We start from the raw sequence: 17,814 nt of genomic DNA on the forward strand, positions 1-17,814 counted from the left end.
TCTTTTTGTAACTTCATAGGGTTGTAAAAGCGTTGACCGTACGCACAATTTTAATATGAAGCACTTCCGCGCTTCATACAAAATGTACTTCGGTCAACGCTTTTACACCCCAATGAAGTTACAAAAAGAAGCATTCAATTCTTAAATGCAAAAAATAGATCGATGTTTACGAAAACATAGTCGTTAAAAATCGATATATTTCTGGAAAACTAATCACGATTTTAACATTGATATATCTAAAGAACGAACTCTAGATTCCCTAAATGTTTATATGTTATCCAGGTTATTACAGATTAACAATTTTCTGGTCAGTGAGGGATCCAGGAGGGGGCTCCGAAGTTGGAACCCCCCCTTTTTTTTGGACGGTCAATGCATTTGAACGGGGACATATAGTTGGACGTGTTGCCCCCTTTTCAAAATGACAAAATCCGTCCCTGCTTTCTGTAATTCGTTCAACCATTTTCAGATTACTAGGTTGAACGGATACTTTTGGTAAATATATACCTCACAGTAGTTTACTACCTTAACTAAGTCTATAGATCGTATCAATTCGTATTCTGATCAAATTCACATCAAGCCAAAGTAAATGTAACGCAAGTTTGATTTATTTTGGAAAAGTACCTTTTTATTTATTTATTATAGAAATAGGACTAATTCAATTGAAATTAGAGTTAAACAATGCAATGTTTATTAAAGATAATGAAATTTCTGCTTTCAACTGCATATTTGCAATTTTAAAAATCATTTACACTGACATATTGAAATTGATTTAGGTCTACTTCATCAATTATTGGGACAAAATCACAAAGCCTCCGCACAGCTGTTGTTAGAAAGGATGAGAAATATTGAACGTATTGCCACGTTCTTTTTAGTTACGTCAAAATACATATAGTACAGGACAAAATAGTTATGGGTATAGAAAACAAAGATGACTTTATCATGAAGTGATTGGTTGACTGGTTTGTATTAAAAAATGCAAAGACGAAGGGGTAGAGATCCTATGGACAATCTTGAACTTGGAAATCAAATTAATTTTTCAGGATCGATTCCAATGAGGAAATTAACCAGAATGAAAATTGTAAAATACTTGATTTTGATATTAGCGGCAGTACTTATTCACACAACTTACAGATTTTTTTGGAAGGTAAGTAATTAAACCACTGTAGAAGATTTACATACAGGACGTGCGAATTTTTAACCTGCAAGGCAAAACCAGTGCGCGAAGAATATACTTACTTCGTACATTAAAATTAGGGCAGTTTTTGAAACGTTACCGATTTCCCTTGAAATTTCTCGACAAAAATTAATGCGAGGATTTGAAACACATATTGTCTTATATTCAATACGTTGATATAAAAGACCATTATTGTCGAACTGTGGAACTTTAATTGTTGTTGTCTAGTTTTGCGTAGCTAATGTACACGGGAAGATTCCCGATATTGCCTTGCGTTGAATGTTGAAAAGAAAATAATAAGGGGGGCATTAAAAATAATTTTAGAGGAGCCAATGACCAGACCAAAAGAGGTAGCCGTATCTTTAACGGGCACACGTCAGTTGATTCTGATTTTGGTGGCAATTAGAGGTCAATACGATATTATGGATTATCATCAATTCAATTTGAAATCAAAATTCTTGGGATATTGGACTTGCATTTTAAAATAAGGGAATTTCAAAATTAAAATGCTACATGATTTGCAGCTAACATAATTGAATGAAACAACTCTCCTCAAGAGACCAAAATGACATATAAATTAACAACTATTGATCACTGTACGGCCTTCGACAATGAATAAAACCCATACCACATTGTCGGCTATAAAAATTCCTGGAATGACAATGTCAAACCAGAAACAAGAAAAATAACGACCTGATTTATGTACAAATTGATGAACTAAAAAAATTATATACAGCAACAAACGACAACCACTGAATTACAGGCTCCTGACTTGGAACAGGCACATTCAGAATGTGGCGGGGTTAAACTAGCTTTAAGGCATCAACCCACCCCTAATCTGTAACAAAAATCACAGAGTGGACGTTGCAGGGTACTTATACGTCCCAACAACAAAAAAGACACAAAGAACAGACATGGGAGTACTCGCAGTTACTGGTAACATTAAAACCACGCCTCTAATACTAAAATATCAATCAGTGAACATCCAACCTTCACTGCATGGATTTAGATATTTGTCATTACAAGTCAGAGAAAAAAATGAATGTCTACTTATGCAAACTAAATAAACAATACACCTTCCTTTTCAGAGTGATGAAAGTGTTATAGATGTACCACAAAGTATACCAACAATAAAAGATAATCAAGATAAAAAGGTAGAAGAAGAAATCGATTCTTTTAAAGCTAGATCGGGAAACATTGAAAATTTATATAAAGATTCGTTAATGGAGGAAAAACAAATACTATCTCGATTAAAAGAAAAAAGAAAAAGATATGAAAGTTTTAAAAAATCAATAGACAAGGCTAAAAATGAAATTCATATTGAACAAGCCGTTGATACCAACGACATTATGGACTTGGACCAATCAGACCAGTCCAAGTATGAGATTAAGCCAGAAAACAAAGATAGTATAAAACAAGAAACTGAATACGACATAAAACAAGAAAACAAAGACGATATGAGAAAAGTTAATAGAGACGATATAAGAAGAGAAAATAAAGACGATATTATACACTTAGAACAATTAGAAATTGTTGAAGATAAACAACAAGAGGCCAAAGCATTAGAACGGGAACACAATATTGAAAGCAAAATAGCAGAAATTTTAGATGAAGTTAAAATAGTGTCAGAGGAAAAGGTAGAGGACGAAATGAAGGTAGATCTCGTCGCACTACAGAGAGAAGAGGAAGAGTTGAAGAAAGCAGAAAAATTCATAGACGACAAACCAGCCGTAATACCATCAGCAAACCCTGTTTTCTTGGAGAAAGCAAATAAAGTTGTCGAAAAGATGGAAGTTGAAATTAAAGGTACTATGGATGTACACGAGGAACACGGAATCCCAGAAATAGTCACTGCAGCAAATAGCAAAGATTTCGAAGCAGTAAAACAATTGGTCGTATCTCTCCAGAAGTTCTATCCAGATAAGAAAATCTATATCTTTGACCTGGACCTTACAGATAGACAGAGAAGACATGTAAGATTTAGACTAGTATTACCTAGAAATCATAAGCGTTAAAAAAAAAATCAAAAGCAGCACAACCGCAATTACTGCACGTGTGGTATTCTTTAAACGTAAACACCAAAAGATTAATTATTGGAGTTCCTTTGACTAAAATGTATTAACAGTTATGCTGTCAGTATGTTGAATATTGGAACTTTAATTTGATTTGATCAAGAAAAATAAACAAATTTGATTGAAAAGCATAAAACATCAGTGCTATGTCCCACTTTCACGTTTGCAACGGTTAAATCGGGACCGGAACTTCTGAATGTCTAGTTAGTATGAATGGAGTTGGTATAAGAAAACACGATCCTATATAGAAAATGGAAAGAACGACTAAGTCAAACATAATTAGGAGTAAAAATAGATTTTCATGATACATGTATGTCAATTTCCAAAATATAGCCATGCATCACATTCAGAAAGATATACTACTAATTCAATGAAAATTTTCACCACTTTTGGCGCAGTCAGTTATTAAAACATATAATTATTCTGTCTGATTATTTGATGCGATATGTTAATATTTTATAGTTGATGGCAGCATGCAACGTGAGGATACGAGAGTTTTGGTCCAATTTGTTCCCCGACTTCGTTTCCGTTTGGAATCATTATCACTGGAAGCCACTTATTATTCAGGTGAGTAGCTGTTGGAAAACATGCCTTTGTTTACATGAAATAAAGGGGGTGAATTCATGCACACACGGCCGTAGTTAAAAACAAAAAAATATTCAAGTTACTCAAAGGTATAGACGTAAGTAAGCACCTGCAAGACATCCTTCAGCAAACGAAAAAAAAACTAGTACTATAAAAGGTACAAAACTATTAAATAAAGAAAAATATTTATGACCAAGCATTAAACGAAAATCAAAATGACAGACAAAATTCCAACACAACCACCGAATAACAAATATTTTATAGGTTTACGATTGAATACTCCATATTTATAGAAAATTCTGTCAATTTTAGATTTCTCGGGTGTAGACCTTTTAGGACTAGTGGCAAATATTTCATGCAAATTCCGTTACTGAGGATAGTGCTTGAAAAAAATAAAACACCATTTCCAAAGTATTTTAAGAGTTATTAATAATTTTACCATAACGACATTCATCTTAACCACGTCTTTACTTACGACTTAAGGGTACAAAAACAACCAGTGGAGCTTGACAACATGCATGGAAATGTAGTGCATCGTTTTACTATAATGGTATTCGAACATGTATTATGCCTATTTAGTTTGTTTTTCTGGTTTTTTTTGTTGATTATTTTATTGTTTTGTGTATTATTTCAGACTGCTTTGGCGGAGTTTGGTCATATAATGTGGATAAATCCTGGTTTCGTGGCAATTTCTCCAGCTATAATGGATGTTTTTAAAACATCGGCCGATCTTCAAGTGAGAGTTCTTGGCCAAAATTCGCCACACACGACACACGCCGTAACCCATCGTCAGATGTACAAATACTTACCAACAGATAGAAAGAAATTGTATCACACGCCACATATGGAAATATTTGCCTTAATTCTTCATAATTCCGAAAATGTCATTAATAAATTTATGAAACTACTGGTTGCCTGTGCGATGGAACCAAAGTGTTTAGCTCCACAATCAGCCAAATGGAAGTGTGATTTCGACTTTTCAGGAAAAGAATATGCAGATTGTCATAGATACGATGAATCTGCTATGAATATTCTCCTGAAAAACTGGTTTGAATTTGACAACTCGAAAATATTAAAATCTGGGACCATTTTTAGACCATTTGATCGAGATGACAGGATGCATTTGAAAATGTGTAGGGACGAACATGATATGAAATAGAATAAGGAGCAAAAAACTTAGCCGAGCAGTTCTACTTAAATCACTCTTCAGTTTCTGTTTATACATTATAGACAATCGTTTATGTTTGAGTAATATCTTTATAGGAATGTTAACATGATATTTCTGTGAAATAAACTGAACTGTTTACATGTACATATATGTATGCAGACCAATATTTACTTTGAACGTTTAAAGGACTAGTCTACTGTTCGCGGATATAGTTGACATAGTGGTAAAACATTTTGATATTTTCTCCGTGAGAAAAAAAAAAACACTGTTGAAGAATTCAACAACCGTTCAGTGGGTTCAGCTACATAGTGTGCAAAATCTTATTTCTTAACAAAAAATAACAAATCCTTCCGTAAAATGACAGTCCTATATTCTGCATTTTAAAAGATTTTTTTTCAAAGGTCCATAGTAGTGTGTATACTGTGGCAATAGAGTTTTTTTCAAATATATTGTCCTCTACCACTTAGATGGGACAAAAGCTATACCTTAAGCAACACTTTGTGTATGCGATCACGATAATATCGATCATTCCATCATGGAATTGGAGCTACTGGTTGTTTTCAGGGTGCAAATAATATATATTTATATATATTTATATATATCGTTTTTATATGTATAGGACTATGTAGATCTATTTACTTGATTTTTGTATGCCTCATATCAACGGACCGCTTGTACAAAGTGTTTAATAAAATGACCTTCTTATAATCACCTGGAGCCACCTCCTGTTTAAAATCAATGTTACCTGATCTGTTGGGTTTTCTACATATTATTTTGTAATTGTCCGCTGCTTGTTCAGTTCTTTCTGTAATTTGCAACATTGACGCTTCTGTTCTCTGGTCTATATAATCGACAATAGCAAGTTACATTTCCTATCATGATTGTCTTGATAGAGGTTTGCTGCTCACAAGGAAGCTATTAAACCAAGAGTTCCAAATGGTGAAGTTGAAATCATCCCTTCGTAAATTTTACGGACGCCATCACGAGTTGGTTGACCGTTATGGAATAACCGTTTCACAAATGATATCGGATATGTTCCTTACGTCGTAACTACAATCCCCTTCCCTTTCATGAATATGACCTACCGAATTAGACTATTTACCGGATTTGTAATCACTTAAGCAACACGACGGGTGCCACATGTGGAGCAGGATCTGCTTACCCTTCCGGAGCACCTGAGATCACCCCTAGTTTTTGGTGGGGTTCGTGTTGTTTATTCTTTAGTTTTCTATGTTGTGTGGTGTGTACTATTGTTTTTCTGTTTGTCTTTTTTATTTTTAGCCATGGCGTTGTCAGTTTGTTTTAGATTTATGAGTTTGACTGTCCCTTTGGTATCTTTCGTCCCTCTTTTACAAGTCAGTGGCGGATTTATCGGCAATAGGGGATTAATCAACAGCAATTTGAAAATTGAAGATTTTTGTATTTAAGTAAAAGTTTACGTTTATAATACAAGCCAACGTGTTTTTATTTTTCGTCCCCTACTCCTTGTGACAAAATAAGCCATCAAAACTACCTTTTTCTATTGATCTGCCCGCCGCCTCTACATTACAAGTACAAACATTACTTTTTTTCAATTTTCAATTTCTACATCAGAATGTTCATGTTTTATCTATTATACAATCATATATATAACTCCATGACAAGTAAGTGAAAAATTATCAACAAACACAAAATAACATATCCAAATGATGATTTTATATGAAATGATGTGCCTTACATCTTATACTATAGTCTCAGCTTACATGGATAATTTTTCGGAATCAATAATATAAAAAAAGAATATGAAGATGCAAAATTATCATAAATATGATACAATTTTGACACTCATCGTCTGTAACATATATGACGTAAATATAAGTATTTTGAATTAATAGGAAAATGTCCTCCAGTTCCATGTCTTAATTTCCACTAATATTTGGGGTTTGTCTCAGGAGGTCCATCTAAAACTTTCTTGATGAAATCTGAAAGTATATGATTACAATTTACTAGTATTAATATTATTAATACATGTAACTGACATAAGAATAAATCGAAAACATCGATTCACTATTTGAAACAGCAATATGCTTAAATCTATTTTTTTAAAGAATCTACTGAGGCTGTTTGTGACAGTGTGATTTGCCAACACAAAACATAGGCGGGGACATATTGTCTTTGGCACAGAGGGCAATTAAATAGTGCTAAGGCTATTGTAAAGTTGAAATTATACGATGTTGGATGTTCTATGATTTAGGTTCTTCTGGTTGTTATGTTATCAACATTAATTTTGTCTTTCAAATTTTAAGTGCGACGAGCGAGTCTGACAAAGATCATTCCAAAATCGTGGGTTTTGAGCATGAACATCATTTCATTTGTTTTTTTCCAAATATATGTAAAGATATTTTTTTAAATATAAAAGATAACGAAAAACTTTGTTGATTATTTTTTTTTCTTGAATCCGTATTCCTGCAACAGAACACCATAAAAATTTCAGAATCCGTGTTTGCCATATTGGTATTACCTTCAAATTTAATGTTACCATCTAAATCCTCTTGAACATCAGTTTCTTGCAAAATTTCGTCTATTTCCTCGTCTTTTAACTTATCTCCTGTAAGATCAAAGAGTAAACACTTTATTTTACAGTGTAAGAGCCGTCCCGGCGGAACATACTTTTGGGGAGAGCGGAGATAAAAAAAAAATTCAAGTCAAATAACGTTATAAGTGAGTTTCAAAGTACAATTTAAAATAGTTCTAAATTTAAAGATATAGTCCATCTTCTTTCATACATAAGTCATAAATGTTCAACTTAAACCGCCAATTATTAAGATATATCCTTCTTTCTACAAACAGAATTTCCATTTTTTTCAGTCAACAATTTTTCTATGGATATTTTTTAACATTTATAACGGATGTCAATTTTTTAATAAGTGAAAATATATATGAAAATCAAGACCTAATTGACCATGCACTATGTGAAATTCGAATAGGTTATAATATTCAATTATACCCATTACTGTTAACATATGTCTCATTTCACCAAGGGAGATAAATCCCATGCCTTCTCTGTCAAACGACTTGAATGCCTCCATGAAATCTTGTATAGTTCCAGTGTCTTTTTCTTTTTCTATTGCTTTAACTATTGGAATAAATTCTTCGAACGAAAATTGTTTTTCTCCTGTAAATGCATGGTATATGCTTAATTGAATAAAATGGATAGATAATATTATTAATATAAATCGGCAACCAAGTTTTGGGAGTAGCCCTCCGAATCTTTTATTTAGCTTCTATATAAAAATAAAGAGATGTAGTTTGGTTGCCAATGACACAACAATCATTAAAGACGAAATGAATTCTCAGTTAACAACTAAAGATCAACATACAACCTTCATGCGCAGTGCGTTCCCATAAAATGGAACAAGGATGAAACAGCAAACTGTAAATATCAGATTGACATGAAACATTTATACTTTTAATTACTGTATTATTTCTTTTCGTTTATTAAGACTTTAATTTTGACATTCAAATTCCGTAAAGATCTACTTCAGGAAGAGCACTCTATATTACTGTTCATAACGTTGCTGTTTTCATTCGGAGTTTAGTATGACGTCCATTATCACTGAACTAGTACATATTTTTAAGGGGCCAGATGAAAGACGCCTCCGGGTGCGGGAGTTTCTCGCTACATTGAAGACCCATTGGTGGACTTCGGCTGTTGTCTGCTCTAGCCTCTATGGTCGGGACGGTTGTTGTCGCTTTGACACATTCCCCATTTCCTTTCTCAATTTTACTCCAAAATATAGCCGCCGACATGTAACATTGGTTATCTTATGTCAATTTTTTTTTTGTATTTATTTTTCTTTTATTTTACCCATTTATTTGTTAACCAAATTTGTCCGATAAGAAGAGGAAATCAAATGATATTTAGAGTGTTTTTTTTCCATTTCCGCATGCAAACTTAAACCAATTTCATTCAGAGTTGAAGGATTGATGGATGTTTAAACACTCAAATGAACGCTGGGTACTGAAAGTGTCTTGTTTATATTTTTGCGATTTAAATCGGTATATATAACATACCAGCCTTTTGGGTTCCTCCAACTTTCTTAACGAATGATTCTGTCGGATAATATCCACAACACCGTAAGAGGTCGCCAACCTTTTCAGCGTCTATCAAACCATCACGACCGTCCCAAAAATCGTACAAATCAAATACTTCTCTCACTTCTGTAAAAAAAATAAATGAATACAAAGCATTTTGCTTAACATATCAAAGTCAAGGGATATAACACTATTTTGTTATTTTGTCACCTCAAAATTTTAACGTTTGTTCCGTTTTGAATAGTCGTTCTGCCTTGGAAAGACATTTGATATTCATTTTTGTCCCTCTAATATCTATGAACTAAATAAAAATTGACGTGTCACTCAGTAACGATTGCAGATTGAAACTTAAATTATTCCGAGGGTTGTATTTCCTATCATGATTTTTCTTGATAGAGGATTGCTGCTCACAAGCGGAAGCTAGAAGCTATTAAACCAAGAGTTCCAAATGGTAAAATGAAATCATCCCTTCGTAAAATTTTACGGACGCCATTACGAGTTGGTTGACCGGTACGGAATAACGGTCTTTTTATTTTTAGCCATGACGTCGTCAGTTTATTTTCAATCTAAGAGTTTGACTGTTCCTCTGGTATCTTTCGTCCCTCTTTAAATTAAAACCCCACATACATGTAACTTTAAAAATATTTATTTATGCAACAACTTGATAAGATCCATATTAACCAAACTGGTTTGAAAATAAAAAAAAGAAGATGTGGTATGATTGCCAATGAGACAACTCTCCACAAGAGACCAAATGACACAGAAGTTAACAATTCTAATGCAACAACGTTTGTAACGTTCATTTTGATTGGATAACGTCACTTTCTTACATGGCATCAATTGACAATTGATGCTATGGGACGTACGCGCAAGCGCAGACGGCATATGACAGATTTTAAATACATGTTTTAACGTTGTTTTCTGTCAGTTTCATTAGAATGGAGATAACAATATTGTATTTTAAGCTCCGACGGCATCAATTTGGGATTTGATGGTCGCAAATACCCGTTTACTGTCTCCGCTAACGCGTCGCCAGTAAACTTAATTTGCGACCATCAAATCCCCAATTGATGCCGTCGGAGCTTAAAATACAATACAGTTATCTCCTAATTATAGGTCAACGCACGGCCTTCAACAATGAGCAAAGCCTATACCGCATAGTCAGCTATAATATGCCCCGAAATGACAATGTAAAACATTTCAAACGAGAAAACTAACGGCCTAATTTATGTACCAAAAAATGAACGGAAAACAAATATGTAACACAAAAAACAAACGAAAGCCACTGAATTACAGGCTCCTGACTTGGGACAGGCACATACATACAGAATGTGGCGGGGTTAAACATATTTGGCGGGATCCAAACCCTAGCTTCCCTAACCTGGGACAATGGTATAGCAGTACAACATAAAAACGAAGTATAAAAATCATTTGAAAAGGGCTTAAAACTCATTATATAGATACACATACAAATACTTAAAACAAAGTTGCGTGGCCGGGTACTTGAACATCCCAACAACAAAAAGACACTAAGTACAGATCTGAGAGTACTCGCAGATACTGACAGCTAGTTTAATGCCACTAACACCTGATAAAAAACCATGCATCTAAAACTAAGTTCAATTAATGGACAAACTTAAAGAAACTGTTGATAAGAAAGAATTTCTGATTTAGATTTGTTTCCTTCTTAGCCTATAATTAATGTTCATTTATTTTACCTTCTTAATTATTTGGTTAACCACTGCATGTTATATTTTAATGATTGTACATCTTTGTGCCAACACAAGTTAACAGTCTTTGACAGCTTTGTGGTTTTAACAAAAATATGGTTTATCTTTTTCTTTTAACTCGATACAACAAAATAAACGAAGCAAAATTAAGCTTTAGTTCTGAATTTATTTTGAAATAATTACTTTTGATATAGATTGCTTCACCAGTTAATAACATTTACCAAAATTTGCTTTAGGGAAAAGTAAAAACAAGCGTAATGACCTGTTACAAAATCTACCGCACCAATTTTACTGCACCAGATACGCATTTCGACTATTTTAAGGACTCTTCTGTGATGCTCGAGGCATACATATTCAAATGTCGAAACCGTAAACAAACGCTTAAGAGCTGATAATACCAAAAAGAACTAAAATGAATTCAAACCCGTCCAAGGAAATCATATGAATTTAAAGATTGCTGATACCGGAATATATATAGTTGTAATCGTGTACGAAAGATCCTTAAATGTTTTCTTATAAAATCGTGGTTTTTGCCTGTATGATATTAAAGAAGGCCGCCATAGCGGAACGAAGTTGAACGATAAACCACATGTCTTAATTTTTTTGTTTGCTTTTTGAGAATTTGGTGTATGTGTAATAAGCTGTTAACTTTTAATTTATTTCTATACTGTGTCGATTTAATTAAGTCTAACTTATGGAACGCCATGACTGCCTTATGTTAATGATCAGCATTATATGCAGTGCTCATACCATTATATTAAGTGCTCACAACATTATATTAAGTGCTCACAACATTATATTAAGGGCTCACACCATTATATGCAGTGCTCACACCATTATATTAAGTGCTCACAACATTATATTAAGTGCTCACAACATTATATGCAGTGCTCACACCATTATATTAAGGGCTCACAACATTATATTAAGTGCTCACACCATTATATGCAGTACTCACAGCATTATATTATGTGCTCACAACATTATATTAAGTGCTCCCAACATTATATGCAGTGGTCACACCATTATATTAAGTGCTCACAACATTATATTAAGTGCTCACAACATTATATTAAGGGCTCACAACATTATATTAAGTGCTCACACCATTATATGAAGTGCTCACAACATTATACGTTTTTTGTTGTATGATGAGATTGTTGTATGATGAGATTGATGTATGATGAGATCATTCGGTAAACATCGTTTTTTAGCGGAAATTACCGAATCCATAATTTGTAAATTACGGTAATGCCCAGCAAACAAATTTAAACAGTTATTAATGTTTGGTGCAAAATAACTAGTTTGTGAATTTAAATTCTTTTAAGAATATAATTCGGACTACGCCGCATTTTTGCGCCTGTCCCAAGTCAGGAGCCTCTGGTCTTTGTTTTTCTTATATTATTTTAATTTTAGTTTCTTGTGTACAATTTGGAAATTAGTATGGCGTTCATTATCACTGAATTAATATATATTCGTTTATGGGCCAGCTGAAGGACGCCTCCGGGTTCGGGAATTTCTCGTTACATTGAAGAACTGTTGGTGACCTTCTGCCGTTGTTTTTCTATGGAGTCGGGTTGTTGTCTCTTTGATACATTCCCCATTTCCATTCTCGATTTTATGCTATACATAAAAGTCAAATTAGTTTCGACAATTTTCCATTTTTTTCCCCGTGAGTGATCCCTATCCATGAGAAAGAAGCCCCACAGAAACAATCAAGATCCGCCGTCAAAAGTAACTTTCCAGATAACGAAAAAAATATTCAGATATGAAATTTTCAACCTTTTAGATTGATCCTAACATGGGATATGGAAAAAAAATGATAGCAAAAATAGCAGAAATCCTCAGACTATAAACAAGCTTGTATGTGAGAATATTTAGAACGCCAATCACAACAACGAGAATAATTCACAGTAAAACAATACTAGAAGTTCTCCATTAATATAATTATATTACAATTATATATTGACATAATAATGAGTATCTTTTTTTTTGTGCTTCCGTTACAAAATAAATTGTGTGGACTTTAAATAAAATCAAAGAAGTGCTCAGCAACAAATAGCATTCCTCTTTTTTGTGTTGTTGCTATCATCTGGACATAAACACAAATTTGAATCTTTTTTCGAGGTCCATTGTTATCAAAGAAGTGCGATCTAAAAGATATTATTCTTCTATGACTTGTAGTTGATTATATTTTGTATCTTAATGTACCTTAACCAGAATTAATTTAGGTCAAGTAGTTATCAAAGGTACCAGGATTATAATTTAGTACGCCAAATGCTTGTTTCGTCTACATAAGACTCATCAGTGACGCTCATATCAAAATATTTATACATCCAAACAAGTACAAAGTTGAAGAGCATTGAAAATGACACCTTTTTCATGGACAATCGTTACTATCCAATAATAGTAAATCATTCTAATTTACTCACAGTTTGTTTCAATCTTTACCTAAATGCAAAACTTAGATGCATGTTTTTTTTTATTAGTTGTTAGTGGCTTTGAACTAGCTGTCAGTAATTGCGAGTACTCTCAGATCAGTACTTATAGTGTCTTTTTGTTGTTGGGATATAGAAGTACCCGCCCACGTCTACTCTATTTTCTGGTAGATGGATTTATATTTGTACCCATCTGATGAGTTAAGCCTTTTACAACTGATTTTCATAGTTCGTTCTTATGTTGTTCTGTTACGCCACTGTCCCAGGTTAGAGGGAGGGTTGGTATCCCGCTAACATGTTAAAACCCGCCGCACATTCTGTATATGTGGCTGTCCCAAGTCAGGAGGTGCCTTTATTTCAGTGGTTGTCGTTTGTTAATGTGTTATATACATGTTAGTTTTTCGATCGTTTGTTTGTACATAAATTAGGAATGTTTTACGTTTATCATTTCGGGGCCTTCTATAGCTGCATGACTATGCAGTATGGGCCTTGCTCATTGTTGAAGGCCGTACTGTGGCCATTTAGTTGTTAATTTCTGTGATGTCATTTTGTCTCTTGTGGAAAGTTGTTTCATTATCAAGCATACCACTTTTTTTTATATATATTAACCGTGCAAAATGACGAACAAACGTAGTAAACGTTTTTCATCCCCACAAACTCAGTTTTCATAAGAGATGATAACTTTAAATGAAAATAATGTTAAACTGGGTCTTGAAAGGGTAAAATTTATGGATTTTTTTGAAAAAAAGTGTGTTTCCAGTTTTTGGAGAAAAAAATAATTTGTTTTTGATTCTGAGAAAAAAAATTTGGTTGATTCACCCCTAGCTGCCAATATATGTAATGCTAAAATTGAATTAAAAAAAATATTTTCGATTTGTCGCGAAAAAAAATAAAAATCAATAGCCCCCCCCCCCCCCCCCCCCCCCAAAAAAAAAAATAATTAAATGGTTGCTGCCTAAAGTTACGTTAAACACCTACAATGAAATGCTTTAAACTGCATTTTCCATATCTGTTAGATACTTATTCATGTGAAATGACAAATTCTGAAAATGGATGCCAAAAATGACTCAATCATGACATATATATAAGCTAGCATAATATGACGCTTATGTGTTATAGAAAGCTGACTGCTTTATTTAAAAGGTAATTAAGCTTTTTTTAAACTGAGTACGGACTATAAAGTGGCACCTTGCTAAAGTTCTTCAGTAGGAAATGAACTCGAGGAATATGTCATACAAATTTCCCTTCGATATTTCATTAAATAAACTTTTTTATTATTTCACTTACATTTTGCCATTCGTATTTCTTACGACGAACAGAACTACTTTAATCATTCACTTCTTAGTTTCATCTTTTCCTTACTTATTTCAATCAGTTTTAAATATTGTATACTGCCTTATGATCACATGACTTTAATAACTGTTTAAATTTGTTTGCTGGGCATTACCGTAATTTACAAATTATGGATTCGGTAATTTCCGCTAAAAAACGATGTTTACCGAATGATCTCATCATACATCAATCTCATCATACAACAAAAAACGTATAATGTTGTGAGCACTTCATATAATGGTGTGAGCACTTAATATAATGTTGTGAGCCCTTAATATAATGTTGTGAGCACTTAATATAATGTTGTGAGCACTTAATATAATGGTGTGACCACTGCATATAATGTTGGGAGCACTTAATATAATGTTGTGAGCACATAATATAATGTTGTGAGCACTTAATATAATGTTGTGAGCACTTAATATAATGATGTGAGCACTGCATATAATGGTGTGAGCACTTAATATAATGTTGTGAGCCATTAATATAATGGTGTGAGCACTGCATATAATGTTGTGAGCACTTAATATAATGTTGTGAGCACTTAATATAATGGTGTGAGCACTGCATATAATGGTGTGAGCCCTTAATATAATGTTGTGAGCACTTAATATAATGTTGTGAGCACTTAATATAATGGTGTGAGCACTGCATATAATGCTGATCATTAACATAAGGCAGTCATGGCGTTCCATACTAACTTGTCATTTCATGCAAGTTGTGTTGTCGATGTCCCTCTATAACCGGGAGACCAAATGATCTTTTGATGTCTAGTTTAATTAAATTTAATACATTTTTTTTGTATTTGTGAGGTTTGCATAATTGACGTTTAATCAAGAAATTATTTATTCTATTCACATGTAAACAGCATGTCGAAGATTGGAAGCTAGTGCATGGCGAGTAACAGACCTAATTCATGTATCGTTCCAGATAACCTACTAATCTATTCGCAACAGCTCGTCTTTCATTCATTCTGAAATGTTATAAATGATGACACTATACTAGTGGTCCTTCTTTGAATTTTGATTTTTTTTTTAAACTGTTACACGATTTTGATTGATAGCATGCGTGGCTGGTGGTTTCAAGTTTGAAATTTAAAAAAAAATGTGAGTCAAAGTAAAACACGTTGAACCATATGATGCAAACTATGTCAATAAAGTTCGTTTATCGGTAGCTGTAATACGTATCTCCTAGCTCTAAGAATCCACAAAGCCAAAACCATACAACCAAACATGAGCATTAGGGAAGTACATTGCTTATTTCAAATGACTTCCTAGATTAATGTACAATAAAAGATTTAGATCTTGTTTCATTCAGGATACAAAACAAACTTTTTTTTTAATAATTTTTCTTCAAAACGAAATTAAAAAAAATCATCGAGCAAATAAACTTTTATCATATCGTTACGTGTCTAATTGATGTTTATTTTAGAAATTTGTCTGACTGAAATTGGAATTGAAAACCAAGATTTTTATGAGCTTAAATGTACATTATAACTGTAACAAAATCAAATACAAAGAGACTGCTTCAAAGGCAATGTAAAGTATAAATAAACTGAAGCATAGATATATTACATCGAGTGTTGGTGGTCAGACTTATATCGTTTAAAGATATTGAGGAACTGAGAACTGATTTGATGTGGTGCATACTATGTTTACTTGTTAAATAGTTAAAGTGGTTGCTATCTGATCTTTTGCATCTTTTATCTATTTGAATTAACCTACCATGTGTAACCGAGATTTACATCTGTTTTACTTCGTGGTTTTTTAAAATGTTAACAGCAACTGGATAAAACTTAAAAAATATATATTTGGCAGTTCGATACACACACATCCGCTAAAAATTATTTAAGCCAATAAATCGAGAAAATCAATTAGTTTCTTTAAATTAAAACAATGAATTGTAAATCAAATATACAATACCTCTTGATTAAAACTATTTACTGTATAATATGTAAATATTTTATGATAAAAAAAAGTCATGAAATAGTCTGGTTTTCATTTGAAATTCTTCATAACTCTTTCTAAAACCACAAAACCATGATGATGTGGAATAAATACATCATGTTTAATGTTAATGTCTCGCATTTCATAATTTTAAAAGATAAACGACGCTTCTTTAACAGGAAGAAGATATGATTTAATACATGCTACTGATAACGCTACCAGTTGCTGTTTAACTGTTGGAGATCGAGATAAAATAAATTTTTGAAGACACTTGCTGTATTGAATTAGTTGGAAAAGAAAGACTCCCATCGTCTGATAATCGGTTCCAAAATATACAGCCATCAATGTGAATTCTATTACTAAGGCGTTTCAAATTCCAATGAATATTTTTTTATAATGGAATTTCCACGTATGTAAGAAACCTCGAAATTAATGCTCTCATCTCTTTACACCCTTGACAAATTGTCTTAATCTCGATTTTATAGTTCCAAATGACACTTTTCAGGCCAGACATTTAACATATCTGCTTCAGAGTCAAATTGTTATTGCTATGGAGTATTTCAAACTGTCCTGGCTATGGACTTAATGTAAATTTAGCCATTTTCTGATGGGATGATAAGCTCAAAATTATTTCGAGTTGGGTGACAATTCTCCTGTTTCTATTATCTTTTTTCAGAAAATAACATTTACCGAAAATATATTGTTACAAAAAATGTTTAAAATAAAATATGTGCATCTTTTTTTTCTTCTTATGAATAATTACCTTTATCTTTTCCATAGTATTTAAAAAAAACTTACCTTCAATATCTATTCCATTGGTACTCATCTTTCATCCAATCTCTGCCTTTTCTTTTGTTAATGCAGAAAAAGTGTTGCAACGAAATTATGAAGTTCATAAATTAATCAGGCAGTTGATATTTAAATTGTACTCTTACGGTACAGTATCTGGTTCTGATAAGAACTCTCAAATTCTGTGGTTTTTTAATTTCCAAAACAAAATAAATGGAATGTACCATCTAATTACTTTAACAGGGGTGTTATATTCTGTTACTTCAAATTAATCTGGCAATGACCAGCATGTTCATTGCAAATTTGAATCAGAAATAGATATTTAATTTGTGAAACATCTAGGTTTGGAATACCTTCTACTGACCATGTGAAATGACCAGAAGTAAATTCACTATTATAAATATACTAATTTATCCCTAAAAGAGTTAGTGTCAAACTATGACATATAATCTAAACTGTTGTATAAAAGGTTTTTATTGTACGTCAAAGTTTAAATGTCTTTGAAT

The 17,814-nt window shown here is 32.8% G+C and overlaps 3 protein-coding genes across 3 annotated transcripts in view; 2 read left to right on the forward strand and 1 right to left on the reverse strand.

Annotated features, from left to right (window-relative positions):
- Positions 1-17,814, forward strand: part of LOC139516781 (guanine nucleotide exchange factor DBS-like) — a 126,169-nt gene that overhangs the window by 36,840 nt on the left and 71,515 nt on the right. The gene's annotated exons all lie outside the window — the stretch shown is intronic.
- On the forward strand, positions 778-7,408 carry LOC139516776 (FK506-binding protein 5-like). The gene is made up of 5 exons (XM_071307067.1): positions 778-1,144; positions 2,263-3,147; positions 3,709-3,813; positions 4,466-5,866; positions 6,353-7,408. Exons 1-4 carry the CDS (start codon positions 974-976, stop codon positions 4,988-4,990), a joined length of 1,686 nt encoding a protein of 561 aa, XP_071163168.1. The 5' UTR covers positions 778-973; the 3' UTR covers positions 4,991-5,866; positions 6,353-7,408.
- On the reverse strand, positions 6,673-17,485 carry LOC139516779 (myosin, essential light chain, adductor muscle-like). The gene is made up of 5 exons (XM_071307068.1): positions 17,318-17,485; positions 9,053-9,199; positions 7,986-8,153; positions 7,500-7,586; positions 6,673-6,960 (listed from the first exon to the last, which is right to left on the reverse strand). The coding sequence occupies exons 1-5, from the start codon at positions 17,343-17,345 to the stop codon at positions 6,908-6,910; spliced, it is 483 nt and encodes a 160-aa protein (XP_071163169.1). The 5' UTR covers positions 17,346-17,485; the 3' UTR covers positions 6,673-6,907.

The sequence above is a fragment of the Mytilus edulis genome, chromosome 3 (assembly GCF_963676685.1).
Source record: "Mytilus edulis chromosome 3, xbMytEdul2.2, whole genome shotgun sequence".
Taxonomy (NCBI): domain Eukaryota; kingdom Metazoa; phylum Mollusca; class Bivalvia; order Mytilida; family Mytilidae; genus Mytilus; species Mytilus edulis.

Excerpts from the sequence above, each read along its gene's own strand:
- LOC139516776 (XM_071307067.1), top strand. The coding sequence starts at position 974 with ATGCAAAGACGAAGGGGTAGAGATCCTATGGACAATCTTGAACTTGGA. Across the intron at positions 3,148-3,708 it reads CAGATAGACAGAGAAGACAT|TTGATGGCAGCATGCAACGT; the intron begins GTAAGATTTAGA and ends AATATTTTATAG. Across the intron at positions 3,814-4,465 it reads GGAAGCCACTTATTATTCAG|ACTGCTTTGGCGGAGTTTGG; the intron begins GTGAGTAGCTGT and ends GTATTATTTCAG.
- LOC139516779 (XM_071307068.1), bottom strand. The coding sequence starts at position 17,345 with ATGAGTACCAATGGAATAGATATTGAAG. Across the intron at positions 9,200-17,317 it reads CAATGGAATAGATATTGAAG|AAGTGAGAGAAGTATTTGAT; the intron begins GTAAGTTTTTTT and ends TTTTTTTTACAG. Across the intron at positions 8,154-9,052 it reads TGGAGGAACCCAAAAGGCTG|GAGAAAAACAATTTTCGTTC; the intron begins GTATGTTATATA and ends ATGCATTTACAG.